This window comes from Homarus americanus, unplaced genomic scaffold (genome assembly GCF_018991925.1).
Source record: "Homarus americanus isolate GMGI-L3 unplaced genomic scaffold, GMGI_Hamer_2.0 scaffold27231, whole genome shotgun sequence".
Taxonomy (NCBI): domain Eukaryota; kingdom Metazoa; phylum Arthropoda; class Malacostraca; order Decapoda; family Nephropidae; genus Homarus; species Homarus americanus.
Genome location: NW_024718545.1, coordinates 3,336,731 through 3,363,265, shown reverse-complemented (window position 1 = coordinate 3,363,265; position 26,535 = coordinate 3,336,731). Strand labels below are relative to the sequence as shown.

Genomic DNA, 26,535 nt, shown 5'->3' with positions numbered 1-26,535 from the left:
GGAGGGGTGAGGGTAGTGAGGGGTGAAGGTAGTGGGGGGTGTTAGTGAGGGAAGAGGGTAGTGGAGGGGTGAGGTAGGGAGGGGTGAGGGTAGTGGGGGGGTGAGGGTAGTGGGGGTGAGGGTAGTGGGGGGTGAAGGTAGTGAGGGGTGAGGGTAGTGAGGGGTGAGGGTAGTGGGAAGGAAATGTGAATGATGGTAATTTAATTTACCCCTTATTGACATCGGGGGAGACTGAGGAAGGTGAGGGGTCGTAACTCAATTTACCTTCCTCCCCCTTACTGATTTATCAGGTGTACAGATGCAAGAGGTACACTTTTTATAGGGACGGGGGAGTAGACGGGAGACGGTAGACGGTAGACAGTAGACGGAAGGAGGTAAATCTCTCCCGATAAGCTGGATCCATATCATCATTAAAGGGAACTGCTCTAAGCCTATTGGTCCACACGAGGTATAGCCCTGTTTACACCCAACCCTTATCACTCCTATTATCTGTCCAACCAATAATTAAAGCTTCCCAACGAGTTTAATGATGGCGTATGGTGATTTGTTCCACTCACCATCATCATCATTACTACCATTTCCATTCCAGTATCATTACCATCATCTTAACTACCATTATCAATATCTTGACTACCACCATCCGAACGACTATCACCACCACTACTCCAACTACCACCATCCAGTCAGTTTATCCCTACTTGACCTCACTAATCTCAGCCCAGGAGGTCACAAAACACATGTCTGGGGTTGACCTGACCTGACCTCACTCTCAATTTATTGGCCACACCCTTGAAAGGTCCAACATCCAGAATCACAGCCCCCTAAGAAACTTACAACCCCCAGAGAAGCAGAAATTCCCTAAATTCTCCCCAAAACCCCTTATAATACATCCCTGACTCTGAAAAAACCCTAACATACCCTCTAGAAGCTTTGAAATCCCTCACATTACACCCCCAGAGAGGAAGACCCTAACCCTAACCACACCCCCAGAGGAAAGCCCCAGACTATACCCCTCCCCCAGATAGAAGAACCCCAAAACCACATCCACAAAAAGACCCCAGAGAGACCCCCCCCGCCCCCATAAAAGGCCCCCAGATTCCCCCACCCCCATAAAAGGAGGTCCCCTAAATACCCCCACCCCCATAAAAGGATATCCCCATATAATACCCCCAGAGAACACCCCCAGAGAAGAGGAACTAGAGCAGGTAGACCCCAGGTAAGGTACTCACGCTATCGGTATTATTGAGGAAGAGTTTGGTATCGTGGACAGCGAGGGACCAGTCCTTAGGCAGTCCTTGGATCCCCTCCTCCATCCTGGCGTTGGACACGAAGGAACACACCAGACCCAACCTGTCAAGTAGACGTTCAGGCACTTAGAAACATAGAAAATACCATGATGAATACTCAGAACACACTTATAAACACTTAGAATACACTTATAAACATTCCCAACACTTATAAAGACTCAGAACACACTTATAAACACTCAGAACACACTTATAAACACTCAGAACACACTTATAAACACTCAGAACACACTTATAAACACTCATGACACTTATTAACACTCAGAACACACTTATAATCACTTAGAACACACTTACAAATACTAAGAACACCTAAACCAACCTGTAAGTATAACCCACACTTACAAACCCAGAATACACTTATAGAACACACTTATCACCCAATACCAGACTCAGCCCTTCAAGTACTTATCAACACACTTATAAAATATACGAGACACTTCATACTGTCAAGTCTCAAATACAGAAAAAATGAAGAAAATTAATATATACAAAATTACTGTATTATGGAAAGATTAAAGACGTTACAAAAAATACAGTTGTGGATGTTATAAAATACAACATTACTGTATTACGGATGAATAAAATGAAGGAAATAACAAAAAATACAGAATTAACATTGCAAAAAGAGGTGGTTGGGTTACAGAAATAAAAATACAAAAATAATATCTTTTCCTTTTCTCTTTCTTTCCTTCCTTCTCTCCTCCTTTATTCCTTCTCTCTCTCTTCCTCCACTCCCTTTCTTTCTTTCATATCCGTCTTTCCTTCACACACCCTCTCTCTTCCTTCCCTCCTTCACTTCCTCTTCCTTCACCCTCTCCCACCTCTCTTTTTCCTTATCATTCTTTTTCTCCTTCACACGTCCTTCTCCCTTCCTCGACCATTCTTCCCTGTCCTACCTCTCCCCTCCATCATTCTACCCTTTCCTACCTGCTTCCATCATTCTTCCCCCTCTCATCTCCTCCACCATTCTTCCTCCCTCCATCATTCTTCCCTCTCCTACCTCTCTCCTCCATCATTCTTCCCTCCCCCACCTCCTACTTCCATCATTCTCTCCACCCCCACCTCCTCCTTCCATCATTCTCCCCTTTCCCCATCATTCTTTCCTCTCCCACCTCCTCTTTCCATTATTCTCCCCTCTCCCCCATCATTCTTCCCACCTCTCTCCATCATTCTTCCCTCCCCCACCTCTTCTCCATCAATCTTCCTCCCTCCATCATTCTTCCCTCTCCACCACTACATCTTCAGGCCAGTTATTTCATTAAGGTGTTCACTGTAGCGTTAAATTCTATCAAAAGAAAGACTGAACCTTTTTTTACCATAATACAGTAATTTTGTACTTTTTCTAAACCGTTTTTTTCCGTAATATTGTATTTTTTGGTGTCATCTTTTTGGTATATTTTTGTAATCATTTTTTCTTGCCATATTACAAGAATTTTTGTATTTTGGTATAAGTTTTTTCTCGCCTTAATACAGTAATTTTGTATTTTTTATGTAATACTGTATTTTGTTTTTGTAATGTATCATTTTTCCGACATTATACAATACAGTAATTTTGTATTTTCTTTAATTTTGTTCGTTAGCAATACAGTAAAGTACAATAATTTTTCAGCATTTTCTCTCCATAATACTGTCCTGTAATTCTGATAAGGAGGGAATGATTGGAGGAATATGGTGGAAGGGAAGGGTGGAGAATAGAGGGAGGGAGAGTAAGAGGAGGGAGGAAAAATAAAAAGGGGAGAAGAGAAGCGAAGAAGGGAGTGAGGGGGGAGGAGGGAGGATGATGGAGTGAGAGATTAGAGGGAGGAGTGGGGGAAGAGGGGAGGGGGAAGAGTGGTTTGGGATAGTGAAGATAAGAGAGGAGAAAGAAGACAAGGAGGTAGGGAGGCAAAGGAGGGAGTGAGACAGAATAAGGGAGTTAGACAGGGAGTAAAGTAAGTGGCAAGGGAGTAAGAGAGGAAGACGGGGAGGAAGGAATAAGTGCGTGTGACAGGGAGTTCAAGTAAGGGAGGACAGACTCACAATATGACCACCACCAGTATAGCCAGCAAGGTGCCCAGGGTGGCTCTCTTGCAGGGGTCGCGCTTCTTGTCGTAGTGAGGTTCGTGAGCGCCACACCGGCCAGCACAGCGGCAGCAGGCGAACACCAGGCCGGCGAGGGGCATAATGACGATCATGAGACACCCGATCACCACCAGCGCCACCAGGCCGATGTAGTGCATCACCAACACGTCCCAATTAGCCTCCAGCTCCGACACCACACGCATCGCCTGCTGCTTGTCCAGTGTCGGCTGTGCCAACTCTTGTGACACCAGCGACTCTGTAACGAATAATAATAATAATAATAATAATAATAATAATAATAATAAAAACAATAATAATAATAGTAATAATAATAATAATAATAATAATAATAATAATAATAATAATAATAATAATAATAATAATAATAATAATAACACCTTGTAATACATACTGCACGCACACACACACACTCTCTCTCTCTCTCTCTCTCTCTTTAACGTTAAGAGTGTTTAACCATGATGTGAAGTAAGCTAGGGTGTTTAATCTTCAGGTGATCCAGTCGTTTACCTCCCCTCCCTACCCTTCACTCACTCCTCTCCCTACCCTTTCCTAACCCTCCCTCTCCACTCACCCCCCTCCCTCCTTCTCAATTAAGTCACATTATCAACCGGTGTTATTAAGACAAGTGGCTGGCAGCGTCCCTCACACCCGCCTCCACTACACAGCAAGACCCCCCAAAAAGATCCCTGAATCACAAAACCATCCATCAGACAAATCAGTAAAGAAGATCAATGGAGAACCCAAGACAACGCCAGCACGAGAATTTAACACTACTAGAGATAACACACTCATGGTATAGTAACGCCAGGCGAATGTTCTCCTACCTAGTGTCTGGTTTTCTTCCTCCTCGAGTTACACAACACAACACCTTGCTAAACATTTCACAGTCACTAATCAGTTACAAACAGGTGACCTAATTGTGTCGTAACAGGTAATGGAGACTAGACGATAAAATATGTAAACATTTGATAACAAATAATAACGACTTCATGGCTAACTCAGGAGCCATGAGTGACACAGAAGCCATGAGTGACATAAAGCCATGAGTGACACAAGAGCCATGAGTGACACAGAGCCATGAGTGACAAAGAAGCCATGAGAGGAGACACAGAAGCTATGAGTGACACAGAAGCCATGAGTGAGCATAAAGCCATGAGCGACACAGAAGAGCCATGAGTGACACAGAAGCCATGAGTGACATAAAGCCATGAGTGACACAAGAGCCATGAGTGACACAGAGCCATGAGTGACAAAGAAGCCATGAGTGACAAAGCCATGAGTGACAGGAGCCATGAGGAGTGACACAGAGCCAGAAGTGAAACAGGAGCCTTGAGGAGTGACACAGGAGACATCGGTTAACATTTAGAGCCAAGTGAGTGGACACAGGAGGTGGCCTATGACACAGAGCTATGAGGAGGACATAGGAGCCATGAGGAGGACATGAACCAAGGAGAGACACAGGAACCAAGGGAGAGGAGTGACACAGGAGCCATGAGGTGTGACACAGGAGTCATGAGGAGTAACACAAGAGCCATGAGTGACACAGGACTCATGAGAAGTAACACAAGAGCCATGAGTGACACAAGAGCCATGAAGTGTGACACAAGAGCCATGGGGTGTGACACAGGAACCATGAGACGTGACACAAACCATCATGAGTGACAAACAAGCCATAATGAGTGACACAGTAGCCAAACAGAGCCACAGAGTTACCGTGTGTTGCTACGCTCATGTTCCACTAGGGTGAGTGGTCCACCTCGCCCATGGCTCATTTACAAGTCATTATCTAGCAGTGGACTGTAATGGGTCATGCACTGCTAATTTGCATCTATTAGGGACGCCAATTTCTTACCCAATTCTTTCCCTCGTACCAAGAGCTTTCATAACGTGGTGGTTTATGTACCCAGGAGACATCATACATTACAGCTGCTGTACTGATGGACACGAAATACAGCAGTGTGTGTGTGTGTGTGTGTGTAAAAGAGGGAGGGAGGGAGGATTATTGTTGAAGATGTTGATGAAATACAGGTGTGTGTGTGTGTGTGTGTGTGTGTGTGTGTGTGTGGTGTGTGTGTGTGTGTGTGTGAAATACAATAATGTGAGAAATATAAGCAAGGAATAACGAAGAACACACACAACCACCACGTCTAAAAACCGTGAATAAGAGAGGGAGAACACCACTACCACTACCACCACCACACCCATAACAACAGCGTGTAACTATAAGTATCAAACCTACACGCTCAATGGCCGTAATCACTAACATTATCATCAAATACAACAGCCGTAAGTGAACAGAATAATTCGTGGCTATTATTATTATTTTTTCAACACTCCTTCCTTCCTACATTCCTTCGTTCCTTCAGAAAGTGTGTAATTTTGACTAATTTCGTAAGATATTTTGGCGACAACAAGATATACTGTCATCATTGTTCCACTCTTACTGTAACATTTCATACATTCCCCGATAATACTCCAATTGTTCCCCTCTGTAATACTCCACACTTTACTCTTTACCACTCCACATGTTCCCGTCTAAGTAATACTCCACACCATACCCTCTACCACACCATACGTTCCAGACAAGATTTAACAATTCCATTTTTAACTTATCCAAGAAGTTATGGTTCTATTTTTACTCGCCAGGGAAGACATAAGACGATATTCAAGGTCTGACTTTCTTGTCAAGTATTCCAGGATCCAGAAGTAAATTATCCATAGTTCCAGAGGTGATGATGCGTAGTTCCAGAGGTGGTGATCCATAGTTCCAGAGGTGGTGATCCATAGTTCCAGAGGTGGTGATCCATAGTTCCAGAGGTGGTGATCCATAGTTCCAGAGGTGGTGATTCAAGTTTCAAGATCAGTAATCCAGAAATGTAATGTCATTGATCCACCAGAGTTCCACGGATCGATAGTCTAGACATACAGTGATCCACAACTCCAAAAGCAAAGATCCAGGCAGTGATCCAGAATTCCATGACGGGCGATCGAGGGTTCCAGGAGGCTGGTGATCCGCAGGCAATGATCCAGAAATTCCAGGAGCGGTTAGGGGGGATCCAGACCTCTAGCGACAGTGTTCGGAACTTTCATAGATTGTAGTCAGGATGGGTGGTGGTTGGCGATGGTCCAGGCAGCCAGACTTATGACCCCCTCTCATTCCAGACCCGACCAACTCGCTGGACTTGGCTGTCATTGGTTATGGATTCTTTCCCCGCTACCTCCCTACCCCCCGACGTAATTGTGTCTCTGTGGACCGCGCACGTCACAGCTCCTCGGGTACATTGGAATACCTGGGACAAGGTTTCACTCTGTAATACCTAGCCAAGCTTCTTTCTGGAATACCTACCCAGGCTTCAATTAATAATAATACATCAATAGGCTTCACCAACGCCTGAATAGTCTTATTAACAGATGGTGAGGTTTCATTAGTTCCTACGTACCAATCAGTACCTTGGAATCCCTAAAAAAAAGGATTCGATCTTGTAAACCCAGGATAAGGTTCACCACACCGCCCAGTGACCATGAAACACCTCGCAAAGCTTCACCAAACTGTCCAACAGACCCAAGCTAAAGTCACATTAAGGTACTGGAGTCATGAATGCTATCAAGCGAGTGTTAAAAACCTCTTTCACCTGTGCCACGTAAAGCCAGGTACCGGTACAGGTGGCAGGAATTATTATCAATAAATCTTACTCAGCTACTTGTTGTGTGTGTGTGAGTATGTGTGTGTGTGTGTGTGTGTGTGTGTGTGTGTGTGTGTGTGTGTGTGTGTGTGTGTGTGTGTGTGTGTGTGTGTGGGAGGGGGGAGATAATAAGGGCCATGCGTCTCCTACCATGAAAAGTGCCAGCAATCTACGTCACGACACTCCAGACCCCTAACTTACGGTGTCATAATCACACGCCTGTATTTTCCCCTCTGTGTAATTCAGGGAGAGTCTTTTCTTTAATCAATAAGGATAATAATTTCACGACTTTATATAGACTTTCCTTTCTGAGTTATAAATTGGAGTTGGAATTAAGTTAAAGGATTATGTTTCTTCCTCTTAAACAACTACAACATGTTCTACTAGATAGTTATCACAACCCGTAGACAGGATGGATCTTCGCAGTGATACTTTATAAACAGAATCTATTAAACATACTAACACCTCTGTACACCTTTACTATGTCAATAAACGTGTAGAAAATATATTATCACTATAGTTAATAAAAATCCTCTTACTACTTCAACAATCCATACCAATAACAACACCCACGTCAATAACAGTAACACCCACGTCAATAACATTAACACCCACGACAATAACAGTAACACCCACGTCAATAACAGTAACACCCACGTCAATAACAGTCACACCCACGTCAATAACAGTAACACCCACGTCAATAACAGTAACACCCACATCAACAACACCCACGTCAACAACAACAGGACGTGCGAGAAAGTCCACAACAACACCCACGTCAACAACAACAGGACGTGGTGGGATAGATAAACAAAGGTGTAGAAAGGAGGAAAACAGGTTGAACGGGAGAGGAGGGAGGGAACACGCTGAGGCTAGCACGTCACGGCACCAACAAAAGAGCTCCACTAAATCTAACCCAATAGTTCTTATACGATCTCTAGCCTTATCTAACCCTTCCCGGGGGTCTGAGGCAACGGGACCACGAAATACTGTAACCTTAACCTTCCCTCACTCCTTCCTTCCTTCCTTCTTCTTCACCTCTTCCCTTCCTTCCCTCACTCCCTTCCTCCGTCACTCATTCAACCCCTCCTTCGTTCTCCTCCTCACTCCATCTCCCACTCACTCCCTCCCTCCGTCACTCACACACTCCTTCCTTCCTTCCTTCCTTTCTTCCTTCACTCCTTCCCTTTCTCCCTCCCTCCCGCACTGCTGGCTAGGAATAGTCACCTACTTCAACAGTGGATCGAATAGGGGGATGTGGAGACGGGATAGGGGAATGTGGGGAGGGATAGGGGATATGGGGAGGGATAGGGGATGGGGAGGGATAGGGGATGTGGGGACGGGATAGGGATGGGGACGATAGGGATGGGACGGATAGGGATGTGACGGGATAGGATGTAGAGGGGATGTGGGACGATAGATGAGGGGGATAGAGATGTAGAGGGGGATATGGAGGTACGGAGGGGATAGGGATGGGAGGATAGATGGATTTGGGGAGGGGATAGGCGGAGGCGGGATAAGGGGGAGTTTTTCTAATGTATGGCGTCATTTCCTGGCACAGACAGACATGAACGACTAAAACAAAAAATAAGTCTTAAATATAATCATTCTTAATAATCTTTTCAAATTTCCATCAAACGTCGAGCAGATTTAAATATTTCTGACCGATATGAACCAGTCAGTTAAAAGATACACTTAATGTTTGGTGAGAATTTTAATGTCTGGTGTTAATTTTTAATGTCTGGTGTTAAATTTTAATGTTTCGTGTCAATTTTAATGTTTGGTGTTAATTTTTAATGTTTCGTGTTAATTTTTAATGTTTGGTGACAATTTTTATGGAGTTTTTATTTCGTGGCTAAAAGTTAACATGATCGACCCTCTACTGTCCTGTCCTGTCCTGACCTGACCTGACCTGACCTGACCTAACCTACACCTCCTGACCCGCAACGAGTTAAGAGAATGATTATCTTCCGCTGCTCCAATATAGGTTGACATCTACCGCTATGGTGACACTCTCCTGACACACTCTGACTGATCAACCAAACCTGTGTTATAAAAGCCCCGATTATACATCTAAGGTGAGGAGAGTTTTATTTCATTCAGGTACTTCAGGGAGACAGAGAGGCCAGGTAAACCATGAGTATAAAGATTGTGTGATATGTCAACGTTGTAATTAAAAACAGAAAACAAAACAAAAACATTCTTCATCAGTCGGGGTCGAACTTTCATCTTGTGATAGAGTCTTGCGCAATGTCCAAATGTCAATATCTTAATACTTGATCCATTTATAGTCAATTGTCGACAAAAACGATGAGACGGTTTCAGGTTGGCCCACCGGGGAAGTTGAGGTGTGTCGTCCCCCTGGGTCAACTCCGTCTCACTTGGCAGCAGCTGTAAGGTGGCGGCCCTCCTGAGTCTCTGGTAGTCCCATCACGACACAATTCATCACCATTCATCATCCATCATCATTTATCAAGAGGCTCCCTCCACCGGGCATTACCCCCCAACCCCTCCACCACCATACCCCCACACTGTCACCTCCACGATGCAATACTGTGTGGCTCACTGTAGCTCCTCAACCCAACACACGTCCTGGCTATAGACCTCCAATGTGCCAAGCTGCCTTATCGTGACCACCGGCCCAGCCTGATTTGCTAGTGTCATGACCTCGTTCCCAGAAAGTGGTGACCTGTCTTTTTCTAGCCGGGGACCGTCCCTACAAAAAAACTAGGTCAAGAGTCGGGAAAAAGCTGATTTGTCTCGCTCCGCTTCCTAAGCCTGTGGACCTCACCCGGGTAATATTGCCGCGCCTCAGGGTACACACGGCGACGCGCGGGGCAACTCGGGATCACAGCCACTGCCGAGTCTTGATGCATCATGGTGGCGACGATGACACTGCTGGAACACACACACACACACGCATGTTACTTCCTGCCACTCGTCGCCGCGAAAGTACTAGTGTCAGTTGCGACGTACTTTCTTCAGTGGTCGGTACATCAGTGGTTCCCTGGTCCTCGTAGATTGAGGACACTGGTCGCAACCTTACATCAACCCCGGGACAGTTCTTTCTCGCAGTTACAGACTTAGTACGGTCACTTCCCGACACTTACAGCTTTAGTACGGTCACTTCCCGACACTTACAGCCTTAGTACGGTCATCTCCCGGCATTGAAAGGCTCGCGAACTCCGACAGGGGCTGTAAGGGAGGCAGCCAGCCAGCTCCCGAGGAAGGTCCAGCAGTACCTGGATGCCTGGCCTCCTCCTCTCCATACATCAGCGATATTCACAGATACCAACATGATGGCTGACTCTTTTGTGGCGGTCTCGTGGTGATTGTTATCTGAGGGAGGCGGAGGCGGTGGCGGAGGCGGTGGCGGAGGCGGCAGCGATGGCGGCCTTGGTGGCACAGCGCCGGGTGGCAGATCGATGGCTGTTCCTCTCCCGTCGCTGTAGACACCCACCCAGCATTGTCCCTGAAGCGAAGGTCCTACGTGTTGTGTGGATGTCGTGATGGGTGTGTGTATGTTGTAGTCAGGTCCCTACAGAGAGAGAGAGAGAGAGAGAGAGAGCCCACCCAAGAAACGTGTTGATTCCACCTAGACACGTAAAGAAAGCGACCCTTATCCCCCCGACTCCATATAAACGTAACTTATTAAAACTTGTTTCGAGGAGCTCGTCCAATCAGGTGAGACAACCTTTATGATTCCTTCTTCCTATTGGTCCCTATTTTTGGGGGGCGTGTTTATTAATAAGTCTAATTCCCACTCTTCCTGACCTTGCTGATGAATGTCGTTTTTCTTTTATTTTGGCAACGGATTTTTCTCACACACACACACACACACACACACACACACAGGTAGGTATGTCACGGTATTCAGACATTCCATCAATACCCAACTCGTTTTGTCCTTCCAGTGTTCGTGAAGTATCTTTCATAAACGTTTAAACTCACGATAAGACATAACAACGCAATGCCATCTATATCTACCCGCCTTTCCTGACCTAACTGATAATATTGTTGAAACGTGAGGGATTATTTATTTTATTTATTTATTTATTGGAGGAAGAAGAAGAAGAAGAAGAAGAAGAAGGCTGCCTCAACGCACCCAATGACCCATCTTGGCCCGCCAGTGTTGTGGGAGGTTCGGCTGAGGGATCGGTTAAACTCCAAAATAACTACCATGATCCCATTATTTTAACCCACAGGAAGGAGTAGGAGGGAGAGGAGACGGTGGTACGTGAAACGGGGAAAGGGGAATGAGGGAGGAGAAGGGGATGAGGGAGAGCGAAGGGGAATAGAAGGAGAAGGGGGAGGGAGGAGGAGGAGGGGGGATGAGAGATGAAGGAGAAAGGGGATGAGGTGAAGAAGGGGAATGAGAGATGAAGGAAAGGGGGATGAAAGGGGGAAGAGGAGAGTAAAGGGGGAAGGAAGGGGAGGAGAGGAAATGAGGTAAAGAGAGGAGAAAGGGGAAGCAGTGGAGGAGGAGGAAATGGGGTAGTAGGAGGCGGTAGGATTAATGGAGTTCGTGGATTTATCGCGGATTGGACTCTTATACGAACGCCTAAATGTTTACGGTTCACGAGTTAAAGCCTTTTTTCTCTATTTTTTTTCTTTTTCTTTTCTCTTCGTTCACGCCGACCTCTCGAGAAACACTTAACTCTTCAATGGACTTTGGTGGATTACGAAGATTTGATTTAAGTGCGTAATATATTGTGAGGAGATAAGACTGAGAGAGAGAAGATGTTATGGCTGTGTGTATATCATTGTATATCTGTACGTACGCTAGAAATGTATATAAGTTGGGTGGTGTTGTGGGCGGGGGTGTGGGTGGTGGAGTGTGGGCTGGTGGGTGATGGGGATGTGGGCGGGAGGTAAGGGTGGAGTGGGCAGGGGGTGGTGGGGTGGTGTGGGGAGTGTGGGCTGGTGGGTGATGGGGATGTGGGCTGGAGATGGTGGTGGTGGCGGAAGGTGGTAGTATGGACGGGGGTGGTAGTGTGGGCGGGGGGTGGTGGTGGTGTGGGCGGGGGGTGGTGGTGGTGTGGGCGGGAGGTGGTGGTGTGTGGGCAGGGGTGGTGTGGTGTGGGCAGGGGGGTGGTGGTGTGGGCGGGAGGGTGGTGAGTATGGACAGGGGTGGTGGGTGTGGGCGGGGGGTGGTGGTGGACGGGGGGTGGTGGTGTGGACGGGGGGTGGTGGTGTGGGCGGGGTGGTGGCAGGTATGGACAGGGGTGGTAGTGTGGGCGGGAGGGTGGTGGTGTGGGCGGGGGTGGTGGTGTGGGCAGGGGTGGTGGTGTGGGCGGGGGTGGTGGTGTGGGCAGGAGGTGGTAGTATGGACGGGGGGTGGTAGTGTGGGCGGGGCTGCCACTCTATCACTGTGCACTGGTCAGACGTCAATAAGACACACCAAGCTGGAGGGTAAGAGGTGCTAGAAGGCGGGGGTGGGGGGGCTTCCCCTGCTGCCACCACATCCACCCACCACCCACACACTCGCCGGCCGTGAGTATCAATGAACCAATACAGACACCAACCCTCATTCCCAAATCCCATTGTCCCCGCCCACCACCCTCCCACCCACTTCCCCTGTCAGCCACAAACCCACCCGTACGCCCGTGGCCACCCAGCCTTGCAATATGCCGCCAGCAACCACCAGACCCAGGCCACCATTTTCCGGTAAACTGGGTCACTGACAGCCACTGCCATCCCGACATGGTGTGCACCCGACGGCAGGACCTCAGTGTTCCCGACGGCAGGACCTCAGTGTTCCCGACGGCAGGACCTCAGTGTTCCCGACGGCAGGACCTCAGTGTTCCCGACGGCAGGACCTCAGAGACTCTCCAAGGTTGATTGGAAGGCATTTTTTCCCCCTTAACTGTGGGGCGGTTTAAAAAGATCGCTTCCCGTTACGATTCACTCTGGAGGCGATATATCCACATCAGTCTGACCATCTCCTCTTTGTCTTCAGGTTCAATAAAGGGAAATAAAATAAACTTACGAATCTCTGAAAATAAATCTTTAAGAGTTCACGTACTTATCGGAACCAACTAGAACAAAACACACACCTTAAGTTAGATCTGTAATCACATCGCCAGACAGGGAGGTGAACGAGGAAGATTATTATCAGTGGGAGTTTTTGAGAATTCCAGCTAGTACCCCGAGTCCCAATCCCCCAACCACTACCTCCCAACGACCCCCTCCACCACCACCCTACGAGTCCTACCACCCCCTCCCCCCCTTCCCCACAAACCCAGGCGAAATTTACGAGTATTCCCAAACGCTGGCGAGTATAAACAAACGTACTTATTGCCAGCCATTTGCCGCATTTGGCGAGAATTTAATTCGGGAGCTTTCATCATAAATCCTTGAGCATGGTGGTGGGTGAGGGGGAGAGATCGTGCTGCTGCTGGTAGTAGTGGTTGTTTTTGGTGGTGGTAGTGGTTGTTTTTGGTGGTGGTAGTGGTTGTTTTTGGTGGAAGTAGTGGTTGTTTTTGTTCGTGGTGGTAGTAGTGGTAGATTTTGTTCGTGGTGGTAGTAGTGGTGGTAGTTTTTGTTCGTGGTGGTAGAAGTGGTTGTTTTTGGTGGTGGTAGTGGTGGTTGTTTTTGGTGGTGGTAGTGGTTGTTTTTGTTCGTGGTGGTAGTAGTGGTAGTTTTTGTTCGTGGTGGTTGTCTTTTTCTCCCCAAACTATCTTCACTGGTCATCTACTACAACTATGACTGTCTTCACTGATCATCTACGACTGTCTTCATTGGTCATCTACGACTGTCTTCACTGGTCATCTTATACGGCATGTTAGGACCGTCTTCACAAGGTTGGCTGCCTCCATACCTCGAGGAAAGAGCACTAGGCCGCCCCTGGTCCTGACTATTGATGGTCGGGACGTAACTCTTAGAGGAGGACAATGACGCCCTCCCAGCCCTTGTCCAGTGATGCCCTTCAGGAGATTGTGAGGAGGGAGGGGGTCGTCTTCTTCTTCTTCAGGAGATTGTGAGAGGAAGGGGGTCGTCGTCTTCTTCAGGATATTGTGAGAGGGAGTGGGTCTTCTTCTTCAGGAGATTGTGAGGAGGGAGGGGGTCGTCTTCTTCTTCAGGAGATTGTGAGGAGGGGTCTTCTTCTTCTTCCTCACCAACGACACGAGGACTCTGACACCTTTATCAACTTATATCTGACATAGAATTCAATACCATCATTATCTCACACCTGACATACGACCCAACACTACCACACACCTGAAACCATCCAACACTATAACTGACACCATCCAACATCACACCTGACACCATCCAACACCACACCTGACACAGAACCCAACACTACACACCTGACACCATCCAACACCACACCTGACACAGAACCCAACACTACACACACACCTGAAGACATAATAGCCCCTCCTTTCTCTCCTCTTTCCTCATTAATAGAAAGAAAATGGAGGAATAGGCAAAACATAATGAGAGAGAGAGAGAGAGAGAGAGAACCCACCCAAAACAATGTGGTGACCTTTGTATGACCTTTGACCTACAGAGAGAGAGAGGAGAGACTATGTAATCGAACGTGTGAACTTAACAAGAGAATAGACGACCTCCTGACCTCCTAAGAAGCATATAAAATAACGACCTCTGACCTGACCTCCCACGAGACATACTGGATGACGTCACGTAAGAATAGCACCAGGTTCTCACAGCAGCAGGTCATGAGGACGGGGGTTGTAAAACCTTGGGGGGGCAATGGGGTGAGGGAATTGAGCATGTGGGGCTGGGGTGAAGGGAGATGAGGGGGAGAGGAAGAGGTGGGGAGAGGGAGGGGGAGGGTCAGGGCGTTAGGGTCATTCGGGGATCAAAGGTGGAGCACGATACTATTGTCTTAGAGGGTAAACACACACAGACACACACACACACACACACACACACACACACACACACATGAATACCCATGCAACAACATTGAACAGGCGTGTACTGGAACAAGGACCTCCAGCTTTAAGCCCAGGGGAGAGAGAGAGAGAGAGAGAGAGCCACCATACTCATCTCATCCAGTACGTGTTAACAAAAGAGAAGAACCTTTGTTAGTGCCGCACCTGTTGTTGTTAATTACCTACCAAACCATCAATAAATAATAACATATAAACAACAAGAACTAACAATAACGTGACGCCAAACAATTACCTAAAAAAATCACATGAAATAAGATTAATCAAATAACGTGACAGTAACGAGGGTGGAGGGCGTTACAACTCACAAGGAGGAGCTTCAGTAACGGTACTATGGCAACGAATGTATAACGGTACCATGGCAACGAGGGGGCAACGGTACCATGGCAACGAGGGAGCAACGGTACCATGGCAACGAGGGGGCAACGGTACCATGACAACGAGGGGGCAACGGTACCATGACAACGAGGGGGCAACGGTACCATATGGCAGCTTGAGGGGGCAACGGTACCATGGCAACGAGGGGGAACAACGGTACCATGGCAGCGAGAACAGCAGTACCACCATGACAACGAGGAGCAACGGTACCCATGACAACAGGGGGCAACATCACACACACTGCCTCTCTCTCTCTCTCTCCTCTCTCTCTCTCTCTCTCTCTCTCTCTCTCTCTCACTAACAGAGGCAAGCTTACTCTCTCTCTCCACGCCTCCCATGTTCACACTCCTACGCTTAACTATGAATGGTTACTCTCCCTCTACACAGCTCACCTCCACCCACCAGTCGTCTCCCCCACACGACAGATGGAGGTCCACGACACGTACACCCTACCTGGTCTACCATCTCCTGCAAGACACGCGATTTTTGGGGTTTCCATTTTTCATACTAAGCGACACGTACCATACACCCCCCCCCTCCTTCCTTCTTCCCGTCTGCTATAACCCCATTTCCAAGTGTGTCCGTAGCCAATAAGGACATCTAAGGACATGCCCCCATTTCTCCAGGTAAATCCCCATGACATTCAGACAGACAGCGAGTGGCAAAACACAACGTGACACTCAGCAGCGAGGTTATGACACACGTGACACTACATAGGAAACTACGTGTGTCACCTGTCTCGTAACTGTACACCTCTACTATACACACACACACACACACACACACACACAGAGACATTACCTCCACAACCATCATCATCATCATCATTTCACGGTCTACTGACGAAGGAATACCTGGGTTCATCATCACCACGCACACCGCAGGAAGAGAATGCAGGCCGGAACAGCTGGTGTCACGGTTTTAAGCTACAATATGTCAGAAAGTTTACATTACCCTCCTAAATTAATTACCATCATTTTTTTTTTCATTTCTTACATTATGACGGTGTGCAGTAGACAAGACTTCTCCACCAGGAATAGCTAGGGCACAGACAGACACACACACCGAGAGAGGCGGGGTTGGCAGTGTGAGGGTGTAGAGTTATGGTGGCACTGAGCCTAGTACAGTGCCAGCCTGGAGTTTACATGGACACGATGGGGGGAGGGAGGAGGGGGGGGGTGTTACAAGGTTGTCCGGGATTGGTCTGTGAATCTGTAGGTAATATTAGTGGTTTAATTATCGTTTTATCGTCAGAAACATTAGGGTTTAGGTTTTATTTTTAAATTTTATGATAAGTTGAATTTTGTCACGTTAGCTTTTAATTATTGATGATGTTTTATTGTTAAACCAGTTGAGAAAATTATTATTATTATTATTATTTTTTTTTTTTTTTATTATTATTTATTATTATTATTATTGTTATCATTATTATTATTATTGTTGTTGCCATTATTATTATTGTTATTATTATTATTATTGTTGTTGCTATTATTATTATTATTCTCTTTCTTCTCATTTCTTTAACTTGTTCTTGATCATCATCTTTTTCACCTTCTCGACATTTTCATTTTTCTTTTTTTTCGTTCTTCTTCTTTCCTTTCCCTTCATCATCTTCTTCTTCCCCTTCTTCTTTTCCTTCTTCTTGTTTCCTTTCTTCTTCTTCTTCTCCTCCTCACCGTACAGAGCGAAAGGCCACATTGGTGAATCTTAAGACTTTCCCTGAATTTATCTCACGTCGGTGACTTTCTTCACAAAACAGAAAAATGTGAGGCTCTTTCTAACACCTGCTGTGGCATACTTAACACCTGTTGGGGCATACTTAACATCTGATGGGGGCATACTTAACATCTGTTGGGGGCATACTTAACATCTGCTGTGGGCATACTTAACATCTGTTGGGGGCTTAACATCTGCTGTGGTCATACTTAACATCTGCTGTGGTCATACTTAACATCTGCTGGGGCATACTTGACACCTGCTGTGGGCATACTTGACACCTGCTGTGGGCATACTCAACACCTGCTAGGGTCATACTTAACATCTGCTTGCACACGCTTAACACCTTCTGGGATGCACTTTAACACGCACACTTAACAGCACGAGGCCGGACGTAAAACTAAGGTCCCGCTGTTTTAATTTACCTTCCTGCACCGCTGTTAATGTTGGCTCTTCGCGTCCACAGCAAAGGTCTCCCTCCGTCAGTAGTTATTTACCTGGTGTCTGCATTTCTCCTTCAACTATTACTTCTCTCCTTAACACCCTAATATATTTCTTTGTCTCATTATCGTTCTCTTTATTTCCAGGTGTTCGAAAATAAAGGTTCTAAATCCTAAGTGAAGTTCTATGCCCTAGCGACTTCGTTTAAATTTATTTCCTCCTCTGCCACGTGCGTGTCCCTCTCCCCAGGTGCTAATTAGCCTTCACCTGGCACCCCGCACCTCCAATCTAGTTTCGCCTCCACCTCTTCACACCTGCCTGCCTGCCTGCCTCCCTAACCTGGTCAGTATAAATTCCCTTAAAAAGTTATTATTACTTTATGGTGTTCAGGTGTTATGGTTAATGGTGACTGGTGGTAAGGTGTTCCTACCCTAAAATCCCTTAAGTTACGACCAAAACCCTTATCTTAAAATACAATCCCTTAAGTTACACCCAAAACCCCTATCCTAGCCCTAAAAATCACTCAAGTTACATCCAAAACCCTTATCTTACCCTAAAATCCCCTAAGTTGCATCCCAAACCCTTAAAAATAAGTCCCAACCCCTTTACTCAAGCCTAACACCCTTTTACCTTACACCTGCATCACCACCTGCTCCTAACACCTTCAGCCGTCCAACCCTCTCCCTCACCACCTGCTCCTCCTCCTCCTCCCTCTCCTCTCCTCTCCCTCCTACCACCACCACCCCCTCTTCCTCCTCCTCCCAGTTTATTATATAATATCTTTGACATTTTTCATCTGCAGTTTTAGTCTGGAATTTCATTTATTTCCCTCAGTTTGGAGCAGCGAGATTTGCATCTTGATGGAGCTTCGTCGACTTTGTTTATGTTGAGAGTTGGATATGCAGATGGGTTGTGGCCGGGGCAAAAGTGTCCACAGGAGCTTGATCCTTCGCCTGGCGTTACTGACAGGTGTGTGTGTGTGTGTGTGTGTGTGTGTGTGTGTGTGTGTGTGTGTGTGTTTCCTCTTTTGCATGTTGAATATTCCAGTCAGCTTTAACTGTTGCTCTTGCATCCAGCACTGTCATGTTGAGGTGGTTATTTTATGCATTTAATATGGTGACAAGAAACTACATTGTGTGCTTGTGGCTGCATGGCATCTGGGTCCTGCTGCCTGGGTCCTACTCTTGTGCTTGTGGGAGTTACTTGGGTCCTGCTGCCTGGGTCCTACTCTTGTGCTTGTGGGAGTTACTTGGGTCCTGCTGCCTGGGTCCTACTCTTGTGCTTGTGGGAGTTGCTTGGGTCCTGCTGCCTGGGTCCTACTCTTGTGCTTGTGGGAGTGCTGGGTCCTGCTGCCTGGTCCTTTGTGCTTGTGGGAGATGCTTGGGTCCTGCTGCGTGGGTCCTACCTTGTGCTTGTGGGAGATGCTTGGGTCCCAATGCCCAGGTCCTACTTTGTGCTTGTGGGATGCTTGGGTCCTGCTGCGTGGGTCCTATCTTGTGCTTGTGGAGATGCTTGGGTCCGCTGCCTGGGTCCTCTCTTGTGCTTGTGGGAGATGCTTGGGTCACTGGGTCACTTTGTGTTGAATGTGGTCGTGGGTCCTTTGTGTGGGATGTGGGTCCTGCTCTGTCCACTTGGGGAGATGCTTGGGTCCTGCTGCGTGGGTCCACTCTTGTGCTTGTGGAGATGCTTGGGTCCTACTGCGTGGGTCCTACTCTTGTGCTAGGAGATGCTTGGGTCCATGCTGGGTCCTACTTTGTGCTTGTGGGAGTTACTTGGGTCCTGCTGCCTGGGTCCTACTCTTGTGCTTGTGGGAGTTACTTGGGTCCTGCTGCCTGGGTCCTACTCTTGTGCTTGTGGGAGTTACTTGAATCCTACTCTCGTGTTTACCTGTACTACAATTCTAACTTCTAAAGTATCACATCTGTTCACTCTTAGATTAACACTAGTACCTACAGTAGTCATTCTGAGGATCTGTAACTACTGTCGTTCTTCACGTGTCTTTAGAACAGTTTTCACCTCGGGTCAACACACAAACTTACGTAAATCTTTGTCTAGTTTGTCAATTTTATTTATTTATTTTTTTCATTTCATATTTGAATTTTCGTCTTTACTTGTTATTCTTTATTTATCTTTGCCTTCTTGTTTATTATTTTCTTGATAATACGACAAAATTTCATCCAATTTCTTGATTAGTTTCGTATTACAGGTATTAAGTTACGTTCACCTGGACGTATTTCAGCAATATATTGGAACTTGTCCTTCTTCCTCCTCTATTATTTTTCCTTCCTCCTTTTACTTATTCCTTTGTCCTCTCTCCCTTATTCTTGTTCCCTTCCTCTCCTCCATCTATCCTTCCATCCTATCTATCTTTCTTACCTCTTACCTCTTCCTTCTCTCCCTAATTCCACTCCTCTGCATATTCCCTTTCCCCTCTTCCTTCCCCATGTTATCCTCTCCTCTTCTCCCCTCCTCCCCAACCTATTCTCCCTAACCCTTCCTCCCATAACCCTGATTTAATTACCCCACACCTTTGTTGACGCACCTGACCCCAACACCACCCACGATAACTTTCACACTATTAACACGAGACGCCCCTGTAATATATCACTGTAACAGCCTGTAACCTTCTCCTGTAACAGCCTGTAATACAACACTGATAACTCACATTTTATCACTGAATTGATAAATGCTCTCTCTCTCTCTCTCTCTCTCTCTCTCTCTCTCTCTCTCTCTCTCTCTCTCTCTCTCTGTACCCCCAAGGAGAAGAATTAAAGTGGCCATCAGCTAACAAGACGCCACCATTACTCGCTGCAGCTCAGGGGCCAGATTTATACAGTAACTCTGGCCAGGTCCATGTTATAAGACCCGGCCAGGTCCATGCTATAAGGCCCGGTCCATGTTATAAGGCCAGGCCAGGTCCATGTATGGGCGTCGATTTCGCCAGTCCATGCAAGCGTATGTTATAAGGCCCGGCCAGTCCATGTTATAAGACCCGGCCAGATCCATGCTATAGGCCCGGTCCATGTTATAAGACCCGGCCAGGTCCATGCTATAAGGCCCGGTCCATGTTATAAGGCCAGCCAGGTCCATGTTATAAGACCAGGTCCATTATAAGGCCGGTCCATGTTATAAGACCGCCAGCAGTCATGTTATAGGCCGGCAGGTCCATTATAAGACCCGGCCCTGTTAAGTCCATGCTTGCCGGTCCATGTTATAACCCGCCAGGTCCATGCTAAGGCCCAGAGATATAATATTCTGCTAGGTCTGTTCCTTGTGACTCCCTCTCTTAATGTGGTTATATAGCAATGGTTACGAAGGGGTTGGGGTGTTGATGTTCTTCTTCTTACTATTAAATTTTGGGGTATTATTATTATTATTATTATTATTATTATTATTATTATTATTATTATTATTATTGTATTATTATTATTATTATTGTTATTATTAATATTATTATTGTTGTCACGATTACCAAAATTATCAACGTCATATCACCACCACCACCATCACCACCACCATCACCACCACCACCACCACCAAGGCTCTTAGGTTACAGTTGGCCATCTTAAGAGACTTTTATCACCACTCTGTAATCCTCCGAGTCACCTGAGAATTTTAACCCTTTAAGTACCCACTCCTCAATGGCCTAGTTCATGATAGTTTAACGAGAGAGAGGACATGAATTAAATGCGAGAGAGAAAAGAGACTGCCACCCCAATCACGTTCCAACCTCCCCTCGCTCAGGTGGGGTGAGGGCTTTCTCTGGCGGTTAGTGGTTCGACCTCTGACCTCCCGTGACCCCTGTTAGAGCCGCCCTGCTCCGCCAACACTGCGGTTTGTCCTCAATACTTCAGTTGGCACCACTGTGTGTGTGTGTGTGTTATAGCTAAGTCTCTTTCTCTTCATTCTTCTCCTCTCTCTCTCTCTCTCTCTCAACATCTCTCCTCCCTTTCTCTCTCTCTACTCCATCGATCGTTCTCTATCTTTCCTTCTCCCTCTTCCTTCTCATCCTTCATTGTCCTCCTCATTTCTATTCCCCTCTTCCTTGCTTTCCACTATTCCCATCCTCCTCCTTTCTCCTCCTCTGTATTGTCACTCTCTCCTTCCTCTTTTCGACCCTATTACACTTTTCCTCCCTCCCTCCTTCTCTGAACTCCATTACACCAAGTTGACCTGTGTTGACCTCTACCGCCAGCGTGGTTGAAAGTATTTCCTCCTACGCGAAAATTCCCTCTAGCTGAAATATAGTCTCTCTCTCTCTCTCTCTCTCTCTCTCTCTGTATTCAAAGGACCAGTGGAAAGGAGAGAACTTCTACTAGTACACCGGACCATAAAACAAAGACTCACCTCAAATTCTCTTTCATCTTTTATCTCCACAAACATTTCCAAGATGAAGGAAGGGAGGAAGGGAAGGATGGGGAGGAGGGGGGAAAGGAAGGGGGAGGAAGGGGGAAGAAGGGAAGGAGGAAGAAGGAGGAGGAAAGGAGAGGAGGAAGGGAGAAAAGTGAGAGGGGTAAGGGAAAGGAGGAGGAGGAGGAAGGAAGGAGGAGGGGGTTAAAATGCTCATAATACAAATACTTTTAACTTTACGATATTTTGTTAAGTGTAAGTACAGGTATGTAACAAGTGTGTGTGTGTGTGTGTGTGTGTGTGTGTGTGTGTCCATCAGATCACCTTGCTGTGTTCTGATTGCCAGTGATCTGTTTACGGTCGGTTTAGAATGCCACTCAGATCTCTGGACATAACTCAGGCGGTGATTGGCTTAGGTCGTAAAGCACTTAAACTCGAGACCCTGAAGTGTTGTCCCACCTAACCTAACCTAACCTAACCTAACCTAACCTACTCTACCCTAACCTAACAAAAAAGACAAAATATAACTAACCAAAACAGAAGCAAAATTGAGACTCCCACCACCACGCCAAAAAAATAATAATAATAATAATAATAATAAATACAGTCATCAACCACGTGATATCCTTTTTGCAACACTCAGTCAGGAGGTCAGTCATGGAGGTCTGTCAGGAGGTCAATCAGGAGGTCAGTCAGTGTCACAAGAAAAGTAGTTTACCCTCAAGAGCTCAGTAAACATCTCAGGTGACTCTCCCAATCACGCCCTCAGGAGCAAAACAAACGTGTCAGGTGAACTTTAGGTAGGAAGGTAGGTGGGTGGGCAGGTAGGTAGTGTAATTACTGCGGCGTCCGGGTACAGGCTTCATATACAGTATAGGTTACAGGTTACAGGCCATATGGAAATCTTAACCTAATTATACCCATTAAAGCTGGGCACTCATTATGGTTAGGTTAGGTTAGGTTAGCATCGACTGTGTGGGTTGGTTGGGGTCTATAGGTTGGGAGGTTAGGTTAGGTTAGGTTAGGTTAGCATCGACTGTGTAAGGCTGGTTGGGTCTATAGGTTAGGTTAGGTTAGGTTGTTAGGTAGGGTGGTTGGGGCTATAGGTTAGGTTAGGTTGGGTTAGGTTAGGTTAGCATCGACTGTGTAAGGCTGGTTGGGGTCTATAGGTTAGGTTAGGTTAGGTTAGCTGGTTGGCGTGTTGGTTGGAGTTAGGTTAGGTTAGCATCGACTGTGTAAGGCTGGTTGGGGTCTATAGGTACCGGGGTCTACAACCTGCCAGATACTCTCACGTTATCTCGAGGTTGACTGAGGAGGAACGGGAGGAGGAAGCCGTCAAGGAGGGAGGTGGAGGAAGCTGTCAGGGAGGGAGGTGGAGGAGGAAGCTGTCAGGAGGGAGGTGGAGGAGGAAGCTGTCAGGAGGAGGTGGAGGAGAAGCTGTCAGGAGGGAGGTGGAGAGAGCTGTCAGGGAGGGAGGTGGAGGAGGAAGCTGTCAGGGGAGGGAGGTGGAGGAGAAGCTGTCAAGGAGGGAGGAGGAGGAAGCTGTCAGGGAGGGAGGTGGAGGAAGCTGTCAGGGGAGAGGAGGTGGAGAGGCTGTCAGGAGGGAGGAGGAGGAGGAAGCTGTGCAGGGAGGGAGGTGGAGGAGAAGCTGTCAGGGAGGGAGGAGGAGGAGGAAGCCGTCAAGGAGGGAGGTGGAGAAGCTGTCAGGGGAGGGAGGAGGAGGAGAAGCTGTCAGGGGAGGGAGATGGAGGAGGAGGAGGAGGAGGTGTAGGGGAGGAGGTGGTGGAGGAGGAGGAGGAGGCTGTCAGGGAGGGGGGAGGTACAGGTGTTGATCCCAGCTGTCACCACACACACCAGATACTGTCAGTGATCTGTCATGGGTCCTGTCACCATCAACACCTCATGCTTCCAAATTGACATCTTTATTATACACGGAGCAGTATAGGAGAAGATAACGTGATAAGGAGAGACGTGGGGAGGAGGGGAAGGGGAAGAGGGGAAGAGGAGGAGGAGGGAAGGGAAGTTGGGGTAGGAGAGGGAGGAGAGAAGGAGGAGGTTTACTCTGAGTGACTGCAATATAAACCTCCAGTGACCCGCTAGTGTAACGGGTCGTCCCCTCCCCTCCTCCTCCCCATTGTTTACCTCTCTCATGGGTTGGCTCAATTCCGCCCGCCCGCCCGCCCTCACGCCGTCCACCATCAACGCCCTCACCTTGGTCAGTCCGTTAACCTTCACGACGACGCCCACCACTTCACCCTCAGCTGGTCATTAAACGCCCACCACCCTTTGACTACCACCCACCCACACCCACCCTCACCCACCCACTCACTTGCCCGTCCGCAACTCTGTCGACCCTCAATGGGTGACCGTAACTATCTATAATTACGGTGGCGTGCTACAGTGTCATATGATGATTACCCCGTGTGGTGATGAGTACACGTCACGCGACCCACTCCCTCACGTGGCCACTGTTAAGTCACGGGACGGTGGTGGTGTGTGACAATAACAAGAGGTCACGTGACAATGACGCTGACTCACGTGATAATAACAAAAGATAACAACCATGTCACCAAAAATAACGCTCAACAGATTAATTATTCATGGTAGCGATGACAAGTCTTGGTCATGGTGAAGGTATGGTCATAGTACCATGGATGTGGCGCTGGTCTAGTCATGGTAGTGTTTGACGTATAACCATGACAGTATCAGAGTAATCATGGGAGCCAGTTTAGTCATGGTATATAATCATGGAACTGTTGGACGCGATATTATGGTATAAGAGGTGTAAATGGTATGGTATAAATCATGGTAGTGCCAGGTGTTCGGTTATGGCACTGACGGATACATAATCATGGTAGCGCTAAGGAAGCAATCATGGCGATGGCAGAGCTGAGTGTAATCACAGTACAATAACGGGAGAGGAAGAGGAAGAATTACAGTCGAGGTTGGCGAAGGAGGAGGAGGTGAAGAAGGAAGATTAAGAGGAGGAGGTTGTCCAGGGGTGCCAAAGGAAGCCTCCTCCAGATGCTCGATGCACAGAGGTTAAAAACAATGGGAAGAGGAAGCCCGGAGGAGGAGGAAGAGGTGTGTGGCACACACACACACACACACACACACACACACACACACAGAACAATGGATCACGTCTAACCTCACCTCAGGAAGTGTATATCCTCGCCTTGCTGTGCCTCTCCGTGCTAACCACTTAATGAACAGTTACACACACACACACACACACACGAGGTGGGTTGGAACTGACCACCACAATTTACCACTAACAAGGTCAACGAACCACTACCACTACCACACACCACCACCACACCACACCACCATCAGGAGGTCGACGCCCCCGACACACTAACCCGCTACTCGACTGGTGACACAACCTTCACCGCCTCCTAAGCATATCAAGTCCTTCAGGTAACACAGGACCCACCTAGTACTGTTCCCCGGCTCAGGTGTTGTCCGCCCTCTTAATTAACATCTTACCTGTATAATTATTATTAGTTTAATCTTCTTATCTTGATGAATATACCTGTGTGTGTGTGGAGATGGTTGCCTGGGTGTTATTTTATACTTACAGGGGTTGGTTAGGTTGGGTTGGGTTGGGTTGGGTTGGGTTGGGTTGGGTTAGGTTAGGTTGGGTTGGGTTGGGTTGGGTTGGGTTGGGTTGGGTCAAGTCCTTAAGGCCAGTTTATATTGGCTTGTCAACACACCTCCGTCTTCAATCATCGTCACATTCCTGCCTGTGGGTATACCTGGGCAAAGCTCTATGGCTATCTTTAACTCTTTCCTGTATTATTATTATTATTATTATTATTATTATTACTGTTATTAAGGATATTATGTTGCTTTTGTTGTTGTTTTCGTCGTTGTTTTTGTTGTTATTGTCATTGTCGTAGTAGTAGTAGTTGTTGTTGTTGTTTTTGTCGTTACTGTAGTGGTAGTAGTTGTTGTTGTCGCTGTTTGTTTTTATTTTTTGTTGTTTCTGTAGTTGTTGTTGTTGTTGTTGTTCTATTCTTCCCATCACTAATATTCCCCTTTAAATCTCCACCATCTGAGACGTGAGTGTAAGGCACCACCACCACCCCCTCCAGGCAGCTGATGGTGTGTACTACAAACACATGAGGCAACACCACCACCAAAAACTGCTTCACCTTGGGACTAATGCAGAGAAAAACAATAAAATTATTAATACAGGAAGCGTGATCAACCCAGCTACTTCTTACCTGAGAGAGGGGATGGGTGGGGGTGGGTGGGGAGGAGGTGGGGGGGTGGGTGGGGTGGGGATAAAGGTGAGGGTGGGTAATGGGGGAATGAGGTGGGGGGTGAGGAGGGTGGGGGTGAGGGAGGGTGGGGGTGGGGGTGGGGGTGAGGAGGGTGGGGTGAGGGGGGGTGGGGAGGGGTGAGGGAGGGTGGGGGGGAGGGGGGGGTGAGGGAGGGTGGGGGTGAGGGGTGAGGGTGAGGGAGGGTGGGGTGAGGGGTGAGGAGGTGGGGGAGAGGGGGACGGGGGAGGGACGGAGGAGGGGGTGGAAGTGGGGGGTTGAGTGTAGCGTTATAACAATATCTCTTATTAATTTTCTCCTTTCTCTCTCTTTATCTCAGTCAACAAGAGACAACCAGATTGACGTGAATGAGTGAGGTGTTTCT

General features: G+C 47.2%; 1 protein-coding gene across 26 annotated transcripts in view; it reads right to left on the bottom strand.

Moving 5' to 3' along the window:
• Nucleotides 1–26,535, bottom strand: part of LOC121859744 (prominin-1-like) — a 159,984-nt gene that overhangs the window by 44,739 nt on the left and 88,710 nt on the right. For all 26 annotated transcript variants that reach the window (XM_042356706.1, XM_042356707.1, XM_042356728.1 and 23 more), the window contains exons 3-4: nucleotides 3,330–3,627; nucleotides 1,230–1,350 (exon numbers count right to left, since the gene is read on the bottom strand). In XM_042356706.1, coding sequence (XP_042212640.1) covers nucleotides 1,230–1,350; nucleotides 3,330–3,627 — 419 coding nt within the window. The remainder of the gene's footprint in view (nucleotides 1–1,229; nucleotides 1,351–3,329; nucleotides 3,628–26,535) is intronic.